Raw genomic sequence first — 26035 nt, 5'->3', positions numbered from 1 at the left:
TGTAAACCAACTGTCCAACTAATCTCTACGTCTAAATATACACATTGGTTTCTTATTCAATTTCGACCAATAAAATGTCGCACTCAAAATTATCTTTGCATTCCATATATGGAGATTGTTTTACTTAAATGGTTAATTAGAATTAAAAAAAGAGTCATGCATCTCTCTACACTGAAAGATGTTTTATGATATATTAGCAGTAATGGTGTACTCAGTTTTTCATGATTAGGTCATTTAGGTATCTAACCATGCTTCCATTAATTTCAGCCATCTCGGGCCAAGGCTTTATAGCCCAAGACATCTGTTTCAAGAACACAGCAGGTGCATCCAAGGGCCAGGCGGTAGCGCTGCGCGTCGACGTCGGTTTCGTCGCATTCTACCGTTGTGCCAATGACGAATATCAATTCACTTTGTATGCACGTCGTGGTCAGCAGTCCTATCGAGAGTGCAACATCTTATGCACCGTAGACTTTATCTTCGGTGATGCCTCCGCCGTCTTCCAAAACTGCATGATCTACGCCAAATTGCCAATGCAAGGGCAAGACAATGCCATCACAGCCCAAGGCCGAGAAAGTGAAATCAAGGCTACATGCTTTTCGATGTAAAACTGTTCCATCCTGCAGTGGCACGTCCTTTGTACCAGCAACGGGTCAGTCAAGACGTACTTGGGTCGACCGTGGAGCAATTACTCAACCACGGTGTACATTAGGTCGTATATGAACAGGATCGTCGATCCAAGCGGATGGAGGAAGTGGTCAAATAGCGACAGTTCGACATTGTACAAGGTGCACTATGCCGAGTACGCAAATTATGGGCTGGGAAATGGGACACAACAACAAGGATAAATTGGTTGGGATTGCACTGCCTTGTATTATTGACAGTTGCTATCAACTTCTCGGTTCAATTTTGTTGGGTTCTTATAAACTCAATCCCATATTATTGTCTCTAAAACTTTGTAAACCTGCTTTCGGTTAATATATACATGAACATGGCTACTTGCTCTGTTTTTTACCTCAAAAAAAAACTTTGTAAACCAACTGTCCAACTAATCTCTACGTCTAAATATACACATTGGTTTCTTATTCAATTTCGACCAATAAAATGTCGCACTCAAAATTATCTTTGCATTCCATATATGGAGATTGTTTTACTTAAATGGTTAGGCACATGTTGGTTCCCAACAAGTCCACACTCCACAGTGCAATAACAAAACACAATATATAAAACACCATACAACACACTCCCTACCACCCGCGCCAAAAAATAAAATAAAATAAAATAAAATATGAATGAGAAGAAAGAAAGAAAAAAGAATGAAAAGACCATACTTGGTGATGATGAGCTCAGTTCAAGGTTTCAAATTGGTCATGACTTTGATCTTCATCGGCATTGCCACCTCGACAACCGTGATAGTGCAATTGGCAGATGGAGGGGTGCACGATGATCAATCGACACTAGTTAGTAAATACATATAATATGAACATACATACTAGCTAACATGCTTGTGTATTATTGAAAAACTTAAAAAGTGAAAAAAGTGTGTGCGTGTGATTCAGTATGTTGTATATAATTGCTGCAGACTTTGGCCGTTGCTCCATATGGGAGCTGCACTTTCATTGTTGTAGGGGATGCAATAGCCTTCACGCTAAACAACAGCGATGGTCGAGCGATCATCAAAATAAGAGCAGGTATATATGATGAGTACATCGAGGTTCCAAACTACAAAACAAATATAACATTGTATGGGGAAGAAAGCAGCGTCACGATAATAAGAGGAAACAAGAACGTCAGCGATGGCTAGAAGACATTGACTTCTGCGATTGTAAGTGAGTAACAATATCTTTCTTCTTATTCTTCTTTTTTCCCTAGGATGATCAATTTCATGTTTTGCAATTCAGACTTCTTCATCATATATACACGTACTAAGCTCAATATTTTCCAGATATAGGTTTTTAAATGTAGTAAATTGATAATGTACATGTTAGTTATTTTTGTTATTTGTGTATTGGGATCCTCTACTCATCAATAACAGCTCCTAACATTTGTTAATGCATCTCCACCTTTCATTTTGTGGATCCCACAAAATTAAAGGTGGAGATGCATTAGCAAATGTTAGGAGCCACTATTGATGAGTAGAGGATCCCAATCCGAAATAACTAAGAGCATTGCTTAAAGTACTTGCATGTGGTTTATTTTGGTAAAGAGAGAAGAATATTATTCCTTTTATTTTATTAAAATAGTTGCAAGATTTTATATGTTTAAAAGAATAGAGCTTAAGTTATAGTCAAATTTTTATATTTAAAAATTTAAAATTTAATGTAATTAATCTAATACATTAAATTTTTTAAATATTATAACAATCATAACTCGTTACTTTTATAGCGTGACAAGTTTTAAACTTAAAGAGTCACAAATGTAGATTTCCTATTGTATATAAAGGAGTGAAAGGGACACGTATTGCAAATAATAATAATAACGACAATTTTTGAAGCGCTCACAGTTTAAAAAAAAAGTTTGTTAAAATATGCAGTAGTAGAAAAAGAATACGGGATGTTCCACGTGTTGGAGCGAGATCAGCTGCAAATTACCTACGTGCTCACATTGCCATTGTTAGGACCAAGCTCATGAAAAACTCCTTTTTTTTATTTTTTGAGTGAAAATAAGTGCTTTTACTAAAAAATAAATAGGGGTAGGAAGAGGGCTCCATCCTACAAGGGACTTCTTATACTTAAAAATGGTTAATTGCGAAAACACCCTCTGTAGTATCACTTAGTTTCACTTACTATCCCTTAGGTATTTTTATTGCAATCACACCTAGAAACTAACACTATCTAATCCAAATTAACTTTGGACTGCACGTGCAACGCATGTGATATTAAATTAATATAAAAATAACCTTCGATGTAGATTTGTTGGTCATCATGTGAAATCATGTTTTTAATGTAGACTATAGTATCTACTTTGTCGAGTTTCAATACAGTTCAAATTGAGTAGGGATATACACGTCCTGAATTCATAACCCAAGGGGTCTCTTAAACAAAAGTACAGGGATGTCTTTGTCCTTAAACAAAAAGTACAGGGATGTCTATGCACCTAACACTGGTACAAAATGACGCATCCTAGAAGAAAAATTCTGTCTAGGATACTCATATTTCCGTCTAGGAAAACTATCCTAGACGGAATTCCGTCTAGGATGTGCATCCAGTATGTTGCCGTCTAGGATGCAGTATTCTAGACGGAATTTCCATCTAGGATGCTTCCTAGACGGAATATTCTAGACGGAATGTAAAACCGTCTAGGAAGTATCCTAGATGGAATTTTTCCGTCTAGGATACTCTAGACGCTAGACTCATCCTAGACGGAATTTTCCGTTTAGAAAGTATCCTAGATGGAATTTTCCGTCTAGGATGCTATAGTAGCATTTTTTTAAGAATCTGATTTGCATGTCATATAATTTCACATGTACGTTGATGTGGTTGGTTTTGATAGAGGAAGAAGAAGAGGAACAGATGAAGAAGATAAAGAGAAGAACTCAAGGATAAGCAACAATAATTCTCATTCATACCAACATCTTCATTACAACAACTATATATAACTACACTAATTATCTCTACCCACTAACATCACTCCTCTCTACAACTACCCACTACTAACACCACTCCTCTCTCTACAACTACCCACTACTAACACCACTCTTCTCTCTACAACTATCCACTAATCAAACAACTACATAACTACTCACTTCCACGTTTGCACTATCCAATGGTTGCACGTATCATTCGCCCCCCCTAAGGATCCTTGTCCGCAAGGATAGTGAAAGAAAACTGCTTCTTGACTCTCTGTTTCTTGTTGAACATTGTTATCATCATCGATCATGAATAATTGTGGACGTTTACAGTGATGACTCGAAATGAACTTCTCATCACAATAGTAACATAACCCCTTCTCTCGACGGTCTCGCGCCTCTTGGTTAGTGATTTGACGGAATGTTGTTGTTGTAGTATTTGAACTTGTATTCGCACTCTGAGCTGGTGGAGGACCTAATACACCCGCCGTTGGGTTGGAGGTGGTCGCCTTTGGTGCCACGGAATTTGGTTGGGAGCGAAATGGTTGGCTCGGTTGCTTTTGTAACCGATTTCGTTCCTCGATTAGTCGAGCAACTCCTATTGCATCTGCCAAAGTCTTGGGCTGTTTAATTTTTACATCGAGGCGAATGTCATCACGAAGTCATGCAATAAAACAACCAATGAGAAAATTTTTAGATAGGCCATCAACGCGATGAGAAAGCTTTTCAAAAGCTTCTTGATAAGCTGCAACAGTTGAGTCTTGTTTAAGTCGAGTTAGGGCTTCCGACGGGTCTTCGTAGTCTGTTGGACCAAAACGGAGAAGGACAGCTTTGGTGAATTCATCCCATGTAAGTGGTCCGCGAAATTTCGTCAACCATCGGTGCCATTGTAGGACGATGTCATCAAGATGGAAGGACGCTAGCTGAACTCGTTGGTCAGAGGCAATATTTTTAAAATTAAAATATTGTTCTGCTTTGTAGATCCAGCCGGTTGGGTCCTCACCCTTGAACCTTGGAAAGGGCAATTTGAGGTGTTGGTGATGGTGGTCATTATTGGTGGTAGAACGAGCAGCCTGTGGCAAATATGAGGATTCTCCTGGAGCAAATGGGTTGGTTTCAAGATTATTAGTACGTGGGCTTCGGACGGTTTGTAGAGCTTGAAGTTCGGTCAACACCATTTGGAGGGTAGCATTAATTTGATCAAAGCCGGACTCATGTCGTGCTAAGATTTCATTGACCTCATTGCGGAATTCGGCATTCGTTTTGCCGCGAGTGTCCATGGTTGGAACCGGCTCTGATACCAATGATGTGGTTGGTTTAGATAGAGGAAGAAGAATAGGAACATAGATAAGAACAGAGGAAGATAAGGAGAAGAACTAGAGGATAAGCAAACAATAATTCTCATTCATACCAACATCTTCATTACAACAACTATATATAACTACACTAATTATCTCTACCCACTAACATCACTCCTCTCTACAACTACCCACTACTAACACCACTCCTCTCTCTACAACTACCCACTACTAACACCACTCTTCTCTCTACAACTATCCACTAATCAAACAACTACATAACTACTCACTTCCACGTTTGCACTATCCAGTGGTTGCACGTATCATACGTATGCACAATATTGTACAACACCAAATCATATTCATATCTAACGTAATCTAATTATATTCCAATATCAAATCCAATTATATTCAAATAATGCATTCATCAAAAAAAATAGAAAGATACATAACTTGTTTACAATCATTCCCTGCTTCTCACACTCTTGCTCCAAATATTGCGTCAACCCCTGAGATCATCATTAAATTACAAGCATAAACAATCAAGATGTCTCCCTCTCTGTTAAAAAAAAAAAAAAAACCAACAAATGACTGCTGTGAGCTGGTGCCTGCATACTAGCAAGCCATCCAAGCTTGCCTCGACATTTTTATAACCTTAGCAATCAAACCATTGATGCTTTTGGTGCAAATCATCATTTCCATTTTTCCCCTTCTTGTCTGTGGATTTCATGGAGTTGCAAGCCCCATACTTAAGGATAAATTGCAGGTAACCCCATTTGTGATATCTGCACAAAAGAAAGAGAAAACAAAGAATCACCAAGCATCAGAGATCTGAAAATGATCTAATAAAATAGCATACAACTCTCAATTTTTTTTAATATGTAATAAAATAAATTCAGTACTAAGTTTGGATTGTCAAAATGATCCAAGTTAATGTGTTCATACATGCCTCAGACATTATGATACATTGATATTCACACAAAGAAACAAACTGTAAACGCACCATTTAAGTCTAGATTCAAAGTTGACACACTAGTAAAATAAATAAATCCAACCAACAGATGACTATGAACCAATGGCAATTTATAAATGAATTCCTCATTAAAGTAATGTATATAGTAAATTCATCAATAACCCAATCAACGAATATGAACTAACCCCTATGGACAGAAACTTGTTATCACTTCATTCCAATATTTATACTTAACTCATGGCCAAATAACAATCTTGATTAAACAATTTTAATTCTTGCAGTTTCGTGTAAGCACCTCGCCTAATAGGAATTTTGCACAAATCTTGGATCGGTTTGAGTTTAATCTAAACAAACTATAACTGAAAAAGAATTAATAAGCTATTATGTATAGTCTGCGTTGTATCAATATGCACAGACTACACATGGTTTCATACCCGCGGTACATTCTTCCAGAAGAGATAAGTGAAAACTTATAGGTGATGGAATTTGAAGAATGCAACCCTCTACACAAAGAAAACTTTTATTGATAGAATAGAGAATATAATACTTGTTCTTACAAGTACACCTCACTTTCACACAACTCCTTTATTTTGGTGGACACTCACACAAGGCTACACTACACACTCAAGCTCTCAAGCTCACTTCTTGCTTGCTTAAATAAGAGCCCAAGACCCCTATTTATAGTTGCTTAAGAGGGCTAGGAAGTGTGTAGAAGAAACAATCCTAGCCATACATTACTAAGAAGTTTCTAGAAGAATAAATACTAGCCATACACTTGTATCTTCCTAGAAACTTCATGGTAGATATTTTGTAGGATGTTACTAGAAAGAAGTTCTAGAAAGTAGTTCTAGAATAATCTAAGTTGGTGAGGAATTCTAATAGTAGGAACTCTGCCAGAAACAGGAGAAAAAAATATCACGTTTTGAGCTTAAATAGATAACTTACTCGATGAAGATTTAATTACAAAAACACATACTCATTAGGACGAAAGAATGTCTCATCAAATTGGTCATGATTAGCCCTGGATGAACACAATTTATTGTAACATTTGCACCATCTTCCTGCATTGCAAAATTTGAAATTTTACTTAGCGGTAATATTCATGAATTAATAATAATATGTAGTTTAATGTACGGTAGAGATTCAACATATAAGAACCATTCACTCAACTGATGAAGTTACACAATGAGCCATTAATTTAAAACAATCCAATTTCTAACAAAGATCCTTCTTTTGTTGCACCTCCCACAAATATACATTAATTCACAAAAAATAATAAATTTATCACCCGAAATCTCCTTCTGAATGGAGCAAGACAACGTCATCCAAAACCGCATAATGTTCCTCAAAATCCCAAGAAAATAAAACACCATCATAACCCCGAGAACCCAGTGCATCAAAATGAACCCAATAACGAAAGTCACCGATCCACACACCATCATCGCGAGCGAAGCTCCGAGCAGCAGCGACGCAAACAAACAAAACAAAATTGTTATTAACATGAAATTAGAATTTAATTAGATCATGGATTAATGACATATATTAATTAGCAAGAGACCCATAAAAGCATACCTCTGCCAACAAACAAAATTAGAATTTTCAAGATAAATTGGGAAGTACAAAATAGGACGCAATTTGTAACTGTAGAGTTATTAAAAAATGAGAATTGTGACATCAAGATTACTTATTCCATCAATATAATAAAATGTTATTAACATGAAAACTAACATTCTAAGCCAAAAACCTATAAGAACAAACTATTCGGGAGGACAAGAAGGAAGATTAGCATATGAATAAACAATTGCTAACCATTCAACTCAACACATATTGATATGATTTCTATTTTACTAAGCAAGCAACAGGATCTAATTAAATTGTCATCACAATGAAGAATACTCCCAACTTTAAAGAAAAAAAAGTTAACAAATGTCACCAAAAGCAATCATTGTCTACCAACAAAATCATGAATGACATGAGCTCTAACGACCGACTCTTATGTGCTTCAACGTAAAAAAAAAAAAACATTTGCTATTCTACAGAGATTCTGAAACTGCTAGTTTGAATGTGAATCTATACATAATCCATGTGCTTAATTTCTGTGACTAATGCAATTTTAATAAGATAGAGTACTACCTCATATTTGACCACCATTTCTCCTTTTTTTTCCTTGAATAATTTTATTACAAGAACCCATATATTATCTAGCATAATCCTCAGATAGAAAGCTATCAACTTTATTCCCACCTATCAAATACGCATAAAACAATACCTTGAACTCAAAGTCAGGATAATTTCTAACTAGAGCTTTGGCTATCACTTCCCCCGTCTCATGGCCATTAATCCTAGAAACCCTAATGACCCGCCATTGCGTGCCCAACTTCGCGAGGAGATCCAAGTTGAGCTTCTCTGTCCACGACTTGTACTCTTTCTTGGGCTTCACCATTAACCTTTCTTCTACCTCCTCTCTCCAGTTTCTATCTCCAGCCTTGCTCTCTCTCCTCTCTTTCCTCAGTTGCCTCCGCTCTATTGAAGAAAAGGAATTGAATGAGGATAATTGATAGCTGATTCTAAGCTTGATCATAGACCCTTAATCTTTCCCTGTAAATTAGCCAGCATGCTTATATTTCAGATCCTACATAATAGCAAATGTGCTGGCTGATTAGAGCTTAAATCATGGGATTTATTTCCATTTATAATATATCACATCTGTATATATATTGATGTTATGAATCAATACAAATCATGGGATTTATTTCCATTTATAATATATCACATCTGTATATATATTGATGTTATGAATCAATACTCATCATCATAGAAAACCATATTCTTTTCAATATTGTTTGTTTCTTTTCTTTTTGGTACCAGAGCCATACAAGAGCACGCTAAACCTTCTCTTGTTCAGCCATGTCTTCCCAAAACACATATCCCTTTCCCTCCAATATCAACATTGCCAATTTTGTCACACTCAAACTCAATGAAAATAATTATTTATTGTGGGAAACACAAGTAATGTCTCTGGTTGAATCTCAGGACTTACTTGGTTTTCTAACTGGTGAAAAAGTTGCTCCTTCAGCCATAAACGATATAGGCACAGAGAAGGAGTCAACAAACCCAGCCTATGTTTCCTGGGTTCGCATAGATCGACTGGTGAAATCATGGGTTATAAGGACTCTTTCAGAAGATGTTCTTGGCCTTGCCGTAGGGTTGTCAACAGCAGCCTAGGTATGGAACTCTTTAACCGAGCATTTTACTCAAAGTAGTGTCGCAAGAGAATTTGAATTAATGTCTCAACTTCAACAGGTTGAGAAAGGGACCAAACCATTGGCTAATTATTTGAGAGAATTCAAGTCTATTTGTGATCAGTTGAATGCTATATTGGAAAGCCAGTTTCAGATGACACAAAGGTATATCGATTGCTGGAAGGCCTTGGTCTTAAATATGAAGCTTTCACAACAACAATGCTTCGCCCTCCACTGCCCTCTTATGCTGAGATTGTTCCCTTGTTGCAAAGCTTTGAATTACGCAATAAGAAGAGTCTATCTAATTCAGATCAGTCATTGGCTTTCATCTCACAAAGAAACAACGGACCTCATCGACATGGAGGAAATCGTTATAATAATGAAGGTAACAAAAATCATTTTAAACGTTACAATACTAATGGTGATGGTTTCTCCTCTTTTACTTCCAAGGGGCAAGGATTCTCTCCTTCGAATCAAAGTTCTCGCAGCATTGAATCCTCAACAAACAAGCAATCAAGCAGCACTCGTCCCAATTCACTAGTTTGTCAAATCTACAAAAAGGTTGGGCATGATGCTTTGAGATGTTGGCATCGTTTTAACAATAGTTATCAAGCAGAGGAACTACCACATGCCATGGCAGCTACTCACTTGACAGAAGAACAAATTACAGATTGGTATCCTGATACTGGAGCCGCAGCTCATGTCACTGATAATCCTGGTAAGCTTCAAAATTTGGTGCCTTATTATGGTAGTGATTCTGTTATGATTGGAGATGGAAAATGTCTTCCAATTTCACATATTGGAGTGGGTCACATTTCTACTAGTTCACATGATATTCCTCTGAAAGATGTACTAGTTGTGCCAGATATTAAGAAAAATTTACTATCTGTTTCTCAACTTACTCAAGACTATCCATGTTATTTTGAATTTGACAAAAATAACTTTGCAATCAAGGATCTGAAGACAAGACAGGTTCTAGCAATGGGAACTAAGCGAGGAGGATTGTATGCCTTGGACAAGCCACCAAGTTTAGCTTTTTTCTCTAACAGATCTCAAGTAGCAAATGAGGAAGTCTGGCATCGGAGGCTTGGGCATCCTAATCAACAAGTATTTCAGTTTCTGTGCAAGAATAAATTTATTAGAGTTAATAAAAGTTTCCATGGTTTATGCGAAAGTTGTCAGCTAAGCAAGAGTACTAAGCTCCCTTTTACTTCTTCAAAGTCTTTTTTCAGAGTCTCCTTTACAAAAGATTCACTGTGATCTGTGGGGACCAGCTCCTCTTTCTTTAGTACAACAGTTCAAGTATTATGTTGCGTTAATTGATGATTTTTCTAGATATTCTTGGCTTTATCCTTTGAGAAGAAAATCAGATTTCTTTGGTGTTTTCTTGAAATTTCATAAACTGGTTTAGAATGAATTTGACAAGAAAATCAAAAACTTTCAGTCATATGGTGGAGGAGAGTTTAATAAGACTGAGTTTGTGGAGAACTTGGCTAATTATGGAATTAAACATCAAATGTCTTGTCCTGGAACACCTGAGCAAAATGGTGTTGCTGAGCGTAAACACCGACATATAGTTGAATTAGGACTTGCAATGCTCTTACATAGTTCAGTTCCATGTCGATATTGGGTTGAAGCTTTTACTACATCAAATTTCCTGATTAATCGTTTGCCCTCTTCAACTCTTAACATGAGATCTCCATTTGTAATACTTTACAAGAAGCAAGTTGATTATACTTTTCTCCGAACCTTTGGTGCATGTTGTTATCCATACTTAAGGCATAATGCTTCTAACAAGTTTGACAAAAGATCTCTGCCATGTGTATTTTTAGGATACAGTGACAAACATAAGGGATATCGTTGTCTATATATTCCTACTGGACGTGTTTACATCTCTAGATATGTGATCTTTGATGAAGCCAATTTTCCTTTTGCTGTCAATTCTAAAATTCCTCGTGTAGCACAAGGTGAAGGGGAGCCCTATACTACTGCAACTTGGCTTCATAATTGCCCAAGTGATTCTAACACTGACAGTAGAATGGAACGAGCAAGGATGTTTAGAGATTCTTCTACTACCCATACTCAAGCTACCGATTTTGAGCAACATGATAATCCTCAAGAATTTTCTGTTCAACAAACTCCAGAACAAGAAGCTCATGTTCAACAAATTCCAGCACAAGAAACTTCTCTGGAGACTCACGAGCAACAAACCTCTTCTATTGTGGAATCTCAAGAGGATGCGCAACAAAGTTCCTCAATTCCACAAGACGAAGATAATTCTCAACCAGTGGCTAGTGATCAATCTCATGGCATGGTGACACGTTCAAGACATGGCATACTCAAGCCTAATCCCAAATATGTTAATCTTACTGTCATCAATATTCCTTCTGAGCCTCGTACTGTTAAATCTGCTCTCAAGCATCCAGGTTGGAAGCTAGCTATGGATGAGGAGATGAAAGCTCTCGCATCAAATCAAACATGTGATCTAGTTCCTCGCTTAGAAACAATGAATATTGTTGGGTGTCGTTGGGTTTTCAAGACAAAACTCAAAGCAAATGGTACTCTTGACCGTCTTAAGGCACGATTGGTGGCGAAAGGGTACAATCAAGAAGAAGGTGTTGATTTTATGGAGACATTTAGCCCTGTGATAAGACCAGGAAGCATTCACATTGTTCTCACTGTAGCTATTGTTCGTGGTTGGATAATTTGTCAACTTGATGTCAAGAATGCTTTCCTTCATGGAAATCTTGATATTCCGGTTTTCATGGAGCAGCCACCAGGCTATGTTGATTCCTTACGTCCTCGACATGTTTGCTGTCTTAAAAGGGTATTATATGGACTGAAACAAGCACCGAGAGCCTGGTTTGACTGTTTCAGTGAATTTTTACTGAATTGTGGATTTTATTATAGCGTTGCTGATCCTTCAATGTTCGTATATCATCATGATAATCACGTACTTATTGTTCTTCTCTACGTTGATGATATCATCCTAACAGGTAGCTCGGATTCCCTCATTACTGCTTTGATTCATGACCCATACTTTGTGTAGTCTTGGTGGCTTCTTTTCCACTTATTCCTTCTGCAATTTTTTGGATTCTTGCATAAGAATTCTTGCTTGCGCCAGCAATGTGCGGCGTTTCTGAATTCGCTCCTAAAGAGTCGAGTGGGTCCTTTTGACGCAGACCCATTCATTCTTTGCTAGTTTGGAGGAGGGATTGTTCGCTCGCTGTTGTGGCGGGTGGGGGGGCACTACTTCCTTGGAATTGAAGTTACTCGAAATGCCAAAGGACTCTTTCTTTCTCAAACTAGGTATGCTTGTTTGTGGAAAAATTTGCAGTAAAAGAAACGAAAGAAAAATTGATTTGTATTCCTTTAATCTCAGTTACAATTGGATTTCCTGATTACAAAAGAGAGGAGAATGAATTTGAATTCTCCCCTTTGTTTAATTCTAGGTTCTTTACGGTGGCCATGGAGTGCCTCCCTCGAATGCTCGCATCGAGTTTGCTCTCCGTTGACGATCCGAACGTCTTGATTCACTGGAACGATATCTTCTCCTCACGATTTGACGTTGTGGAGAACTTGCGTGGCAAGTTTGAAAATAACTCTTAACGAGTTAATAACTCAGAGCGAGTTTTAGAAGAACTTGCAGAGCAAGTTTTGAAAATAACTCTTAACGAGTTAATAACTCAGAGCGAGTTTTAGAAGAACTTGCATAGCAAGTTTTGAACTCTGATCGAGTTGAGAAGAACTCTTAGAAAGAGTTCACAAGCCAAGCTAAGCCGAATAATCTCAAAGGCTTCACTAAAAGCCTTCCAAGATGACTCAAGAGTTTCTTCAAGTTGCTGATCTCCAAAGCTCCAAGAAGATATGAAGAAGTCCAGCCGATCTCTAAAAGAGGGCCTTTTGATCTCCAAAATTCCCAGATCCAAGATCCCAAAAGCCAGCCCTTAACTCGGTTGAGTTTACCCCTATTTATAGGAGATTAAGGGATGTAACCGCCCCCTTAATTCGCTCCTAAGTAGGGCTGAATGGGGGTGTAATCACCCCCTTAAAAAGTTCCCTAAATCGTGAGGAAAACGGTTTTGAAACCTTTCAATTCGTGCTTTGAACGAGTCAAACGCTGAAAAATAGCGTTCATGGCCTGAACTCTGCGTTTTTAGACTAAAAACGCAGAGTTAGGCCTATTTTGGTGGCTGAACGCATAGGTCGCGCTGCGTTGTAAATCTGAAACGTAGAGTTGGGATGCAGAGATGAATTCTGCGTTTTGGCATCAAAGACGCAGAGATGAACTCTGCGTTTTGGCATCTGAGACGCAGAGATGAACTCTGCGTTTTGGACCTGGGACGCAGAGTTGGGCTCTGCATGAACTCTGCGTTTTGAGTCCACAAAATCTGCGTTTTGAGTTTGGAACGCAGCCACGACCTCTGCATTTTGAATCTCAAATGCGGTCACGACCTCTGCGTTTTGAGTTTAGAACACGGGCATGACCTCTGCGTTTTGAGTTCAGAACGCGGGCATGACCTCTGCGTTTTGAATCTTGGATGCAGAGGTGAGCCTCAGGCGTGTTCGGTGAGCTTCAGGCTAAGTCCAATGTTCAGGCGAAGTGCAGTCTCACAGACGGACTTCAGAACATAACTTACTGCGAAGAACATGTCATAACTTTCAAACCGTAAGTCGGAATGGGATGAATTATATATGAAAATCGGCTATCTCGACGAGATGGAGCCGACCAAACTAACCTCATAGGGTTCAGTTTGCTCTGTCAATTTTGCAAAATTCCTTACGGTTTGAGAGATATCCGCGTTTTGGTTTGAAGAGACCGTCGATTTGTAGTCTCTTTTGCTAGAGCGTTGCAAAGATCATCACCTTGTAACCTTCGTCTTGGCTGCTTGAAAATATGAGAGTCGTCAGATTGTAACTCCCGATGTTGATTGTGAAGGCTGTTGATTAGAGCTTTCATCAGTTGTTGCGAAGGTCGTCAGATTGTAACCTTCATCGATCTACGTAAAAGTCTTCAAATTATAGCCTTCTGGAAGCCGTCAAATTGTAACTTCCATCATCAGTGTTTGATGAGAATCAGCTATCTGTTGTGATTTTTAGACAGCCTACAATGCTTCAGAATTGTTGCATCGTGCTTCCATGAGTGATTGTAAACCCATTGCGACACCAATGGTAGCAAAACCTTCCCTTTCACAAGGAAGTGACAATTTATTCTCTGATGCAAAGTTATATCATAGCCATGTGGGAGCCTTACAATATCTTACTCTAACAAGACCTGATATTTCTTATGCTGTCAACATCGTATGTCAACATATGCAAGCACCAACAAATGCTCACTATCAGATGGTCAAAAGGATACTCAGATATGTGAAGGGTTCTTTGAGTCATGGCATGCGAATTTTAGCTCACAGTACACTTGATCTATATGAATTCAGTGACGCAGATTGGGCAGGTTGTAAAGAGACTCGTCGTTCTACTGCAGGCTATTGTACCTTTTTGGGTGCAAATTGTATTTCTTGGAGTGCTAAGAAACAACCCACAGTGTCCAGGTCAAGCGCTGAAGCAGAATATCGAGCCTTAGCTTCAACTACTGTAGAACTCACATGGTTGTGCTTTGTGCTTCGTGATATTAGGATTTTCCAGTCGCAACTGCACTTTTATTTTGTGACAATATGGTTGCACTTCACATGATAGTTAATCCGGTCTTCCATGCTAGAACTAAGCATATAGAGATTGATTATCATTTTGTAAGGGAGAAGGTCGCTCTTGGTTCTCTTGTCACGCGCTTTGTTAGTTCCAAACAGCAGCTTGCTGATCTCTTCACCAAGCCTTTACCTAGAGATCAATTCAATGTGTTGAAAACCAAACTTGGTCTTCTGCAACAAACCCAGACCAGTTTGAAGGGGAGTATTGAAGAAAAGGAATTGAATGAGGATAATTGATAGCTGATTCTAAGCTTGATCATAGCCCCTTAATCTTTCCCTGTAAATTAGCCAACATGCCTATATTTCAGATCCTACATAATAGCAAATGTGCTGGCTGATTAGAGCTTAAATCATGGGATTTATTTCCATTTATAATATATCACATCTGTATATATATTGATGTTATGAATCAATACACATCATCAAAGAAAACCATATTCTTTTCAATATTGTTTGTTTCTTTTCTTTTTGCCTTCGCCGTGAGCTCGTCGGCCGATGTTTCGAGAACTGTTGAGGATAGAGAGGTGCATTGAGGATTGGGAAGTGAGCAGGGGCGAGAAGAGGAAACAGAGGCAAAGGAGGAAATCTAGGGTTTGTTCGGGTGAGGAGAAGGCTCCGTTTTGGGGGAGGAGGGATTTGATGGAGTTGGAGTCGGATTCGGGTGGGGTGTAATGGGTTTGGGAGAGAGGGAGCGGATTTTGCCGGAGAGGGTGGTGAGAAGAGAGGGGGAGAAGAGTAGGAGGAGAAAGATAGATTTTTGCTTAAAATTTCGATTTTAGGTGAAAAGGTGGGCGGCGAAATTTTGGGGGGAAAGGGTGGTGGCTAGGTTTTGATGGGTTAAATTTTTTTTAAAAATGGGTCAAGTATTCTAGACTGAAATTTCCTTCTAGGATACATCCTAGACAGAAATTTTCGTCTAGGATAGCTGGCTCATTTTTAAAAATAATTAAAAATAAAAAAACCGTCTACTTTGTTATCCTAGACGGAAATTTCCATCTAGGATGTTTTATCCTAGATGGAATATTCTATACGGAAATTTCCGTCTAGTTTAATAGCAAACTAGACGAAAAATTTTCCGTCTAGAATATTTCGTCTAGGATACGTAATTTTCTACTAGTGTAAACTGAAACTATAGAGATACTTCTGCACCTGAATTAAACAATAATAGAAGGTAGCTTTACAACAAAATCAAAAAACAGTGGCCCGTTTGCAACTCAATTCGTATTTTTTTTATAGCATGAAAGTTGTTTTCTCTTCCATTGCAATTTATGACTCAACCCGCTCACCCGGTACAATCTAATCCGTTATAAATGAGTATGAGTTATTTTATATGGGTCCTCTCTTGAACAAATCAACTCAAAAAACCAATTTATCAATTGGGTTATCAACGGGTCAACCCGCTAACACGTTTAACTTTAAACCCTTTATTATTAAACTGTTGACATTTAAAATTTACAAAAACTAACCAAAAAAATGTCAATACTTATAAATACTAGAAATGCAAGAATTAGAGCAGGTATTTATGATGAGTATATTGAAGTTCCACGCTATAAAACAAATATAGCGTTGTATGGGGAAGGAAGCAGTGTCATGATAATAAGAGGAAACATAAGCGTCAGTGATGGCTGGAAGACGTTGACTTCTGCGACTGTAGATGAGTAACAAGATCTTTCTTCTTCTTCTTCTTTTACTAGGATGATTAATTTCATATATGTTTTGCAATTGCGACTTCTCCATCATATATACGTACTAAGGTCAATATTTTCCAAACGGAGGTTTTGAAATGTAGTAAATTGATAATGTACATGCATGTTTGTTATTTTTGTTACTTGTGTGGCTTTGAAAAATAACTAAGAGCATTGTTAATTTGGTAAAGAGAGAAGAATATTGTTCATTTTATTTTATTAAAATAGTTGCAAGATTTTATATGTTCAAAAGAATAGAGCTTACGTTATAGTCAATTTTTTATATTTACAATTTTAAAATTCAATGTAATTAATCTAATACATTTAAAAATTTTAGTATTATAACCATCATAACTCATTACTTTTATAGCGTGACAAAATATAAACGAAGATGGACAGGCGAGGCGACAAGCGAGGCGACAGGGCGCAGGCGGTGGTGAGTTTCCCTAAGCGGCGCCTAGTTTCAATTAATGGCGGTAAGATCACCATTTCACCTCTCTTCCCCTCCTCTTCGTCTCCATACCCTAACCTAGCTCCTCCTCCAAACGTAACCCACCACAAAAAATCCTCCTTTCAATCCCGTCCCCTAACCCTTCATAACCCTCAAATCAAAACCCCAAAACCATCCTTTGCCGAGATCTTGAAGCCACCCCCCCCCCCCCCCCCTCTTCTACCTCTCCACCTCTTACGAAAGGCCTTCTACCTACTCCTGAGTTGGGCTGGACTACAGTTTCATACAAAAAGAGATTTAAGAGACCGAGATCACCTTCCTCTCTCTCAAAGCCTCTCTACCCCCCAAGATCCCAAGGTGCTTCCTTTGTGGTAGATCTGATCACATGGCCAACAAATGCTCTCTTGGAGACTTCAAATGCTTTGCCTGCAACCTTGTAGGGCATACCTCAGTTAGTTGCCCTAACAAAAAGCAGCCTCCTTTACTCAGCCTCCCCCCTCAGATACCCCCACCACCTCCCCCTCCTCTTTTCCTCCCAAAAGTCTCTCTCCCCCCTTCTGTTAGTTCGAGTCTGGTTGAGTTCTCGAGATTTGCGCACCTTCAGATCAAGTCTGGAAAGCCCTCCTATCCAGATCTGGTGGAGAGCTTGGAGCGCCATCTCAAGGTAGAGAAATGGACCTATGTGATTAGGCAATCCTCGGAGAACTCCTACTTCATCCAGTTCCCGGACGAGGAGACGTTGGATCATGCTTGTTCTAAACCCTTCTTCAACTTGGGTAACTTTGGGGGTATTTTCACCCCCTGGTCAGAGTCTTTTGGCCTTAAAGTGCTTCCGAAATTTTTTTATGTCTGGGTAGAAATTATTGGTCTCCCCATTCATCTATGGGACTCGGAGTTCATTACCAGTATTCTTGTGGACATAGGAGATGTCATTGCTTTCTCCGACGATATCATGCTTAAGAGAGAAGCCCTAGCTTGCAAAGCTATGCTGCATGTTAGGGATCCCTCTGAAATCCCCCAAGAAGTCATATTCAGGTATGAAGCAGAAAATGGAGTTCATATCATGGAAGGATCAGTCAAACTGAGAGTGGTAGGTGAGCCACTGCCAGCGGAAAAAGGAAGAGATCGGGATCTCTTCGAAGTCTTTGTTCGTAAAGAAGGTGCCTCATCCCCTCCTCCCAAAGATCAGCCCCTCCAATGCCCTCGCCAGAGCCACTTGTCTCTATCCCCGAGACCAAATCAGGCCTCCTTAAAAGGAAAAAGCCCAATGTTGGAAGAAGATGGCTCAAATCCTCCTCCTCTCCCCCCATCAGTTCCAGCTCCGCCTGAGCTCATGGCGGTCTCTTTCAAAGGTATTACGATCGACATCTCCAAAGATTCCTGGTTCTCTCTCAAAGCAGCTTTCCCACATCTGGTAGACGTTCCGTCTTTATCCCCAAAAGGAGACTCTGCCATCCAGATCAGCTCCACAGACTCTAAGGACCAGAACTCTTCCTCTGATATTCCCCCTGGTTTCGAACCGGCCAAGAAGAAGTCCAAACGAACCAAGAAAAAAATCTCAAGCAGCAACCCCTCGCACCGGCCTTTCAGGAAACATCTAGCCATGATCAAGAAGGGTAAGCTTTCAGGTATATCTAAACCATACTCCTCTTCCTCTGTTTCCACTCCTCCCATTCCCCCACCGGACCTGGACTCTTTGGAAGAGATCTCAGTGAACTGTGGCATTCTAGCTCCAGTAGATAAGTCTGGTTTGAAGGAGATCCAGAATAGGATGTCTTTAGGGGACCTTCCCCTCTGAGCCCCCTCCCTCCTCATTTCTCTAAGTTGTCTTCTTCCGTTTATCCATGCGTATAGGATCTTGGAATGTTCGCGGGTTAAACGACCCTGCTAAACGTAGGTTGGTCAGGGAGTGTCTTGCCCTTGCCAAAGTAAACCTGGTCGGTCTTCAGGAATCAAAAATATCAGCCTCCAACCCCTCTTTCCTTAAATCCTTAGGGGGAAACTCTATTACTTCTTGGTTATCTCTTGATGCATCAGACTCGAGGGGGGGGTGTTCTCCTAGGATGGAACGATGACATCTTTTCCTGCTCCTCCTCGTCCTCAGACATTTTCTCTGTTACGGCTACCCTCACTCATAAACCTTCAAATTGGAGCTTCGTAGCTACTTCCATCTACGCCCCTTGTGATCCATCTGATAGGGAAGTTTGCTGGTGGGAAATCAAGAGGATTAGAAGTTCTCATGCTTTGCCATGGGTTGTTTTTGGTGACTTCAACATGACCTTGAGTTCAGAGGAAAGAAGTGGTCGTTCCAGCTCCCTTAGAGATATTAAAGTTTTTCAGCGCCTCATTGACTCGGTTCATCTGATAGACCTCCCCCTCAGTGGGAGGAAATTCACCTGGTCTAACCTTAGATCCCCCCCATCCTTAGCTAGATTGGATAGATTCTTAGTTTCCTTGGACTTTGAAACTAAATTTCCTCAAATGGTCCAGTTTGCTTATCCAGCTCAATGTTCAGATCACTGTCCAGTCTTGTTGGATACCAACTCTCCTGTTGTCCCTCCTCTCTTCAGACTCGAAAAAATGTGGTTATCAATCCCCTCTTTCCTTTCCTTCATTGAATCCAGTTGGGCTTCCTTCTCTCCTAGAGGGGAACAGACCATGTCCCTTCCTGCCAAGCTAAAACTCATTAAGAGGAGAATCAAATGGTGGAAAAGGTTTTGCTTCAGATCCCTCCCCCATCATCTCTCTGATCTCATGTCCCAAATTCACTCTCTTGATGTCTCCGAAGAATCGAGGGACCTTTCCTCTTCAGAGCTCCATCTTAGATCTGATTTAAAGGATCAGGTCCTCTCTCTCGCTAACGCTGAAGAGATAAAATGGAAACAAAGGTCCCGTATTCAGTGGCTTAAAGAAGGGGATAACAACTCAGCCTTCTTTCACAAAGTGGCCTCCTATCACCGCAGAAAAAATTTTATTCCCCATCTCATTATAAATGATTCAATCATCTCCTCTGATAGTGATATTAAGCTATCTTTCCTTTCCTTTTTTTTCTAATCTATACAGCAAACCACCTGCCTCTAGCTTGAGACCCAACTGGAATCTCTTATACCCTTCAGGCCTCCTAGACTTAGCCTCCCTCGATCTCCCCTTCTCCCAACAAGAAATCACTGAAGCAGTTTTTGGCCTTCACCCTGACAAATCCCCAGGACCAGATGGCCTTCCTATTCTCTTTTATCAAAAGTTTTGGCCAGTTATTAAATCTGATGTCTTCGACTTCATTCAAGGTCTATACTCTCACCCCCAGTCTCTCCAAAACATCAACTACTCCCATATCTGCCTCATCCCCAAAAAGGCAGATGCTATTTCCCCCAAAGATTTCCGGCCCATAAGCTTGATCAACAGCTCATGTAAGATATTTTCTAAAGTCCTGTCTAATAGGCTTAGAAAAGTTCTCCACTTGCTTATAGACAACTCTCAATCTGCCTTTCAAGAAGGTAAATCCTCCCTGGATTCTTTTCTGTTAGGCCACGAAATGATAAATTTCTGTTCTTCTGGGAAAAAAGAGGTGTGTGCCATTAAAGTTGATTTTTATAAGGCTTTTGACTGTGTCGACTGGTCCTTTCTCCTTTCCCTTCTTGAAGCCAGAGGCTTTGGCCCCAAATGGTGTTCCTGGATTCACCATATCATTTCATCCTCTAAATCTGCCGTATTGGTCAATGGCTCCCCAACCTCTTTCTTCAAATGCTTCAGGGGTCTCAAGCAAGGAGACCCCCTCTCCCCTCTCCTCTTCCTGCTTGTGACGGATGTCCTCAGTAGGATGCTTAAATGCAGTGCAGATGCAGGTGACCTTTCCGATCTCAAATTGAAAGGTAAACTCAATTCCATCAGATCTATTCAATTTGCGGACGACACCCTGATCTTCTCCAGGGCTAACTCCTCTGATATGGTTACTCTCAAATCCATTCTTTCAATTTTTGCCAGCATTTCAGGGCTTTGTGCTAACCCTCAGAAATCCAATCTGTACTATCTTGGGAAAACCCCTCATAAAGGCAATTTCCTGGCTGATACCCTCAACTGTGCAGTCGGTACCCTCCCTTTCTCTTATCTGGGTCTCCCCCTGAAAAGGGGATCTCTATCCAAAAGAGAGTGGCAACCTCTCCTAGAATCTTTTAAAAAAAAGCTATCTTTATGGAAGAACAAAACTCTTTCAATAGGAGGCAGATTAACATTGCTGAACTCAGTGCTCTCCTCTATTCCCCTTTATTACATGTCTTTCTTCAAGTTGCCGATATGGGTCTCCAAGGCCATTGATAAAATCAGAAGAAATTTCCTCTGGAATGGCAGCCACAGCTTCTCTAGATCCAAGTGCCTCATTAACTGGGGTATAGTATGTAAACCCAAAGTTGAAGGTGGGCTTGGGGTGATTGATATCCCCTCCTTTAATTCAGCCCTCCTCTCCAAATGGATCTGGAAAATTTGGGATAGATCATCATTCCTCAGTGAAGTGTTTTTTTCTATATATTCCAAACATGGAGCTAACCCTTTTGCTAATCATCCGAAGTTGGCACACTCAAGATTTTTCCAGGACCTTCTCTCAGCTCAATCCACTTTCTTCAGCATTGTCAGATGGAATGTCGGTAATGGTACTTCGAGCAGTTTTTGGCATGACAAATGGGCAGCAGCTAACACCCTTAGCAGCCTCTTTCCCCATGCTTACAAGCTTGCCTTCTCGAGTAATTGTAGCATCAGTTCGCAAGGTAGATGGGCATATGGTTCATGGCTTTGGCATCCTATTATTAGAAGGGGATCTTCCCCAAGAGAGAGGGATGATGTTATTCATCTCCACTCCTTCCTAGAACATCTATCTCCAGGTGGCCCATCCGAACAAGACTCCTTATGGTGGCCTCTTCACCCATCGGGCGCTTTCTCTGTAAAATCCCTTTACTCTTTTACTTCTTCAGGGGGTTTTAAATCCCAGTTTTTCAAGTTAATATGGAAATCCAACATTCCCCTTAAGGTAAAAATCCACCTCTGGATCATCTCTAAAGGGAAATTGAATACCAAAGATAATTTGATCAAAAAAGGTTGGAACGGTGATCCAAGTTGTCCATTATGTCATCGGGAGACGGAGTCCCATGACCATTTTATTTATACACTGCTCTTTTGCTCGTGAAGTATGGAATCACCTTCTCCCACATTTCCCAGCAAACTGCTGGCCTTTAAACATGGAAAAGCTGCTGTTGCTCTATCAATTACCCAACATTTGCCTGAATATCAAAACCTTTTGGAAGATCTTGTTGCCTTGTTTCTGTTGGTGGATATGGTTTACAAGGAACTCTTTAATTTTCAGAGATACTCCTCCTAACTCGCTATTAGCTGCATCTAATATTGCGAGATTCTCACTTTTCTGGACAGGTGAAGAAGATGACAGGACGGCGAGGAGGCTTCGTAGGGCAGCCCTTAATCTCGGCCTCCAGAACCTAGCGAAGAAGTCTTCCTCAGGGGATGCAGGGGAGAGCCTCCGCAGCAGCTAACATCTGTATCCTGAGTGGCATTCAAGACATGCTTTGTTGACTTTGGGTGTTTTTTTGTTCCCTTTTGGTTAGGGGCTATCAGTGCCTAGCATTTTCAGTCTCTTATCAGTATTGTAGTGTTTTCTATGATCCTTATGAAACGTTGTCTATTTTTGGTTTCCTTTTGCCTTCTTTAGATGATGGAATCGGTTGGTGTGGTGTGGTAGGTGACGACTATGGTCCGCTCCCTACCCACCTCTCTCACTGATCTCACCATCATCTAGAGAAGAAGTATGTACATTCTTCTATCTTCTATTAATATATTCAAATGAACAGGGTACCTCACCCTGTTTCTCAGGTTCAAAAAAAACTTAAAAGAGTCCAAAAATGTAGATTTCCTATTGTATATAGAGGAGTGAATGGGACACGTATTGCAAATGATAATAATAACAACAAATTTTGAAGCGCTTACCGTTTAAAAAAAAGCTTGTTAAAATATGCAGTAGAAAACGAATACGAGGAAGTTCTACCTGTTGGAGCGAGATCAGCTGCAAATTACCTATGTGCTCACATTGCAATTGTTAGGACCAAGTTCACGAAAAACTCTTTTTTATATTTGAGTGAAAATAAGGTCGAAATCTGGACTCATGTAACGGTGTCAATTTTTAGAAAATCCATATTTAATTCGTGACCGGTGGGATATGAACCTGGGTTGCTCTGATACCATCTTAAATTTAATTCCCCTAACCATTACACAAAAACTCTAAAGTTATGGTGAGGATCAAGGATTATAGTTTTATATTAATTCTAATATTTCCCTGCAGGTTAAAAAATAAAAAAATAGAAAAAAGAAAAAAAGAAAAATAAAAAAAATAAAAAAAATAAAAAATAACAAAATAACTTAAAAAAGAAAAAAATAAAATATGAAAAAATATGAAAAAATAAAAAATAGAAATATATATAAAAAGGAAAAAATAAAAAATAACAAAAAATAAGGAAAAAAATCTTAAATTTAGTTCCCCTAATCATTACACGAAAACTCTAAAGTTATGTTTTTTATGGGTCGAAACATGGACTCACATAACGGTGTTAATTTTTAAAAAATCTGAATTTAATTTATGGCCGGTGGGATTTGAACTTGGGTAGCTCTGTTACCATCTTAATTTAGTTCTCTTAACTATTACAACAAAACTCAGAACTTATGGTGAGGATCAAGAATTATAGTTTTATATTAATTCTAACATTCCTAAAAATCAATAGGCGTAGGAAGAGGGCTCCATCCTACTGGGGACTTCTTATACTTAAAATGGTTAATTGTGAAAGCACCCTCTGTAGTATCACTTAGTTTCACTTACTATTCCTAAGGTATTTTTATTGCAACCACACCCAGAAACTAACACTTGTCTAATCCAAATTAACTTTGGACTGCACGTGCAACGCATGTGATAACAAATTCATATAAAAATAATCTAAATTAATATAAAAATAACCTTCGACATAGATTTGTTGGTCATCATGTGAAATCATGTTATTAATGTAGACCATAGTATCTACTTTGTCGAGTTTCAATACAGTTCAAATTGAGCAGGGATATACACGTCCTGAGTTCAAAACCCAAGGGGTCTTTTTGCACTTAAACAAAAGTACATGGATGTCTTTTTGCACTTAAACAAAAGTACATGGATGTCTTTGCCCTTAAACAAAAAGTACAGGGGTGTCCATGCACTTAAACTGAAACTATAGAGGTACTTCTGCACCTGAATTAAACATTAATAGGAGGTAGCTTTACAACAAAATCGAAAAACAGGGGCCCGTCTGCAACTCAATTCGTTGTTTTATTTATACTGGATTTTATGCACGTGCAATGCACGTGGTTAAATACTGTGATTAAGTATTTTTAGTTTATTTTCTTACTAAAATTTGTTTCTCGGTTACTCTTTGATAATTTTTGCTCACTTTGAATTTTCTTACTAAAATTTGTTTCTCGGTTACTCTTTGATAATTTTTGCTCACTTTGATTAAGTATTTTTGGTTTATTTTCTTACTAAAGTTTCTCGGTTACTCTTTGATAATTTTTGCTCACTTTGATTAAGTATTTTTGGTTTATTTTCTTACTAAAAAATGTTCATCGAATATTACACTTTGATTATTTATTTATTTGATGTTTGTTTGAATAAGCTACACCCAGTTAAAATTTTTATGGTGCTAGTTGAATTGTCAGGAGATAAATATAATCTAAAACCAATTTAAATTTTTATTTTATTTGGATCGGTATGAAACCGAGCTTGACCTGAGAAAGTATAGTGTTATGAAAATAAAAACACTTGAAAAAATAACATTATAAAAGGAAGATGAATAATAAAGCCAATGAGTCAAGATGATTGATTTAAAGTGGGCTAAAATGACAGAAAATAGTTAATAAAAAAATTATAAACTGAAGATTAATGCTAACTCCAGTACACTTTTATATGAGAAAAGCATCCACATATGCATATGAAAGCACTAAAAATAGCTTATGAAAATCCCTTCTAAAGATTCCTAATTTTACTAAAAAAATAAAACTATTCTATAACAATTCACAAAACATTATCTTTTGTTATTTTTATTTTATTTTTTATTGAGTCGAGATCAATTATTCTTCATCTTTATCTTTTCCTAGGCAATTCTAGAGTAGTGTCTTCATCGTCTACATTGATTGTGATATGAGACTAGAGCATGTTATCTTTTGTTGAGCTCATTCGTCTTTTGTTTTCTCATCTAAATTCACAAAGAAGTTGAATATATTTCTTATGTTCAATACAAACTTCTAACAATATAGACTTTGATTTTTTCCTATTTTAATAAGAATAAATATTAATTTCATATATATTAAAATTTTTGTGCTTTTAATTTATTATTTAAACTAGTATTTAGACCCGTGCAAAGCACGGTTCCTAAAAGATTTTTTGTGTTTCTTTTGCGGTCTTTGACATAAAATCATTCTACAACAATATGTAGATGTTCATGGTGCTAGAGAGGAACCCAAATAGCCATATCTAAACTCTTCAGATGTTTGACAATGTTAAATTCAAAAAAAACTATAGAAAGAAGGAACAGTGTAACAGATAACCCAAAGGATTCGATAATGCAAAGGATAAATCTTCAAAAAATTATCGCACCACTGTTTGTGCAAAAAAATGTCAGCATCAACTTGTTGTGTAGATAAGTACAATTGCAATAATCTTAAAGAACTAATTCTGATTAGCCAAACGCACATAATGGTCCAGAGCAAACTTCGACAGAAATGCACATAATAATGATGACAAAATCTTAACTAATTACCATAGCAGAAACATGCAATCTAATATAATGCACCCAAAAAAAGCATAGTATATAGGCACTCTCAAAATCCCATCCAAATGCTAACAATATAATCACCAAAACCCAAATGAGTAGGACACTGACCTGAAATTGGCAAAATATTTAAACCTTAAAACAGAAAGCTGAATCAGGAAACTCAACTCACCTTAAAAAAGTTCAAAAAAGATCAGGAACAAAGAGATGATGAGGATCCTGAATCAGGAAACTCAACTCACCTTAAAAAAGTTCAAAAAAGATCAGGAA

The 26035-nt window shown here is 38.5% G+C and overlaps 3 protein-coding genes across 4 annotated transcripts; 2 read left to right on the top strand and 1 right to left on the bottom strand.

The window, feature by feature from the left end:
* LOC109836516 lies at positions 5249-8553 on the bottom strand. Its single transcript, XM_020404427.1, has 3 exons — positions 7125-8553; positions 6813-6897; positions 5249-5648 (listed from the first exon to the last, which is right to left on the bottom strand). Exons 1-3 carry the CDS (start codon positions 7336-7338, stop codon positions 5519-5521), a joined length of 429 nt encoding a protein of 142 aa, XP_020260016.1. The 5' UTR covers positions 7339-8553; the 3' UTR covers positions 5249-5518.
* On the top strand, positions 14248-15020 carry LOC109838136 (uncharacterized mitochondrial protein AtMg00810-like). The gene is made up of 2 exons (XM_020406604.1): positions 14248-14670; positions 14712-15020. The coding sequence occupies exons 1-2, from the start codon at positions 14248-14250 to the stop codon at positions 15018-15020; spliced, it is 732 nt and encodes a 243-aa protein (XP_020262193.1).
* On the top strand, positions 16486-22494 carry LOC109836515. 2 transcript variants are annotated; one of them, XR_002245992.1, is made up of 2 exons: positions 16486-16944; positions 22335-22494. XR_002245992.1 is itself a non-coding variant. In XM_020404426.1 (2 exons), the coding sequence occupies exons 1-2, from the start codon at positions 17305-17307 to the stop codon at positions 22451-22453; spliced, it is 1350 nt and encodes a 449-aa protein (XP_020260015.1). In that variant the 5' UTR covers positions 17152-17304; the 3' UTR covers positions 22454-22494. The 2 variants fall into 2 exon arrangements, 1 of the variants encoding a protein (XP_020260015.1); XM_020404426.1 differs by lacking the exon at positions 16486-16944 and adding an exon at positions 17152-18535.

The sequence above is a fragment of the Asparagus officinalis genome, chromosome 4, assembly GCF_001876935.1.
Source record: "Asparagus officinalis chromosome 4, Aspof.V1, whole genome shotgun sequence".
Taxonomy (NCBI): Eukaryota; Viridiplantae; Streptophyta; class Magnoliopsida; order Asparagales; family Asparagaceae; genus Asparagus; species Asparagus officinalis.
The sequence above is the reverse complement of the archived record's forward strand: the minus strand, read 5'-3'. Positions and strand labels throughout refer to the sequence as shown.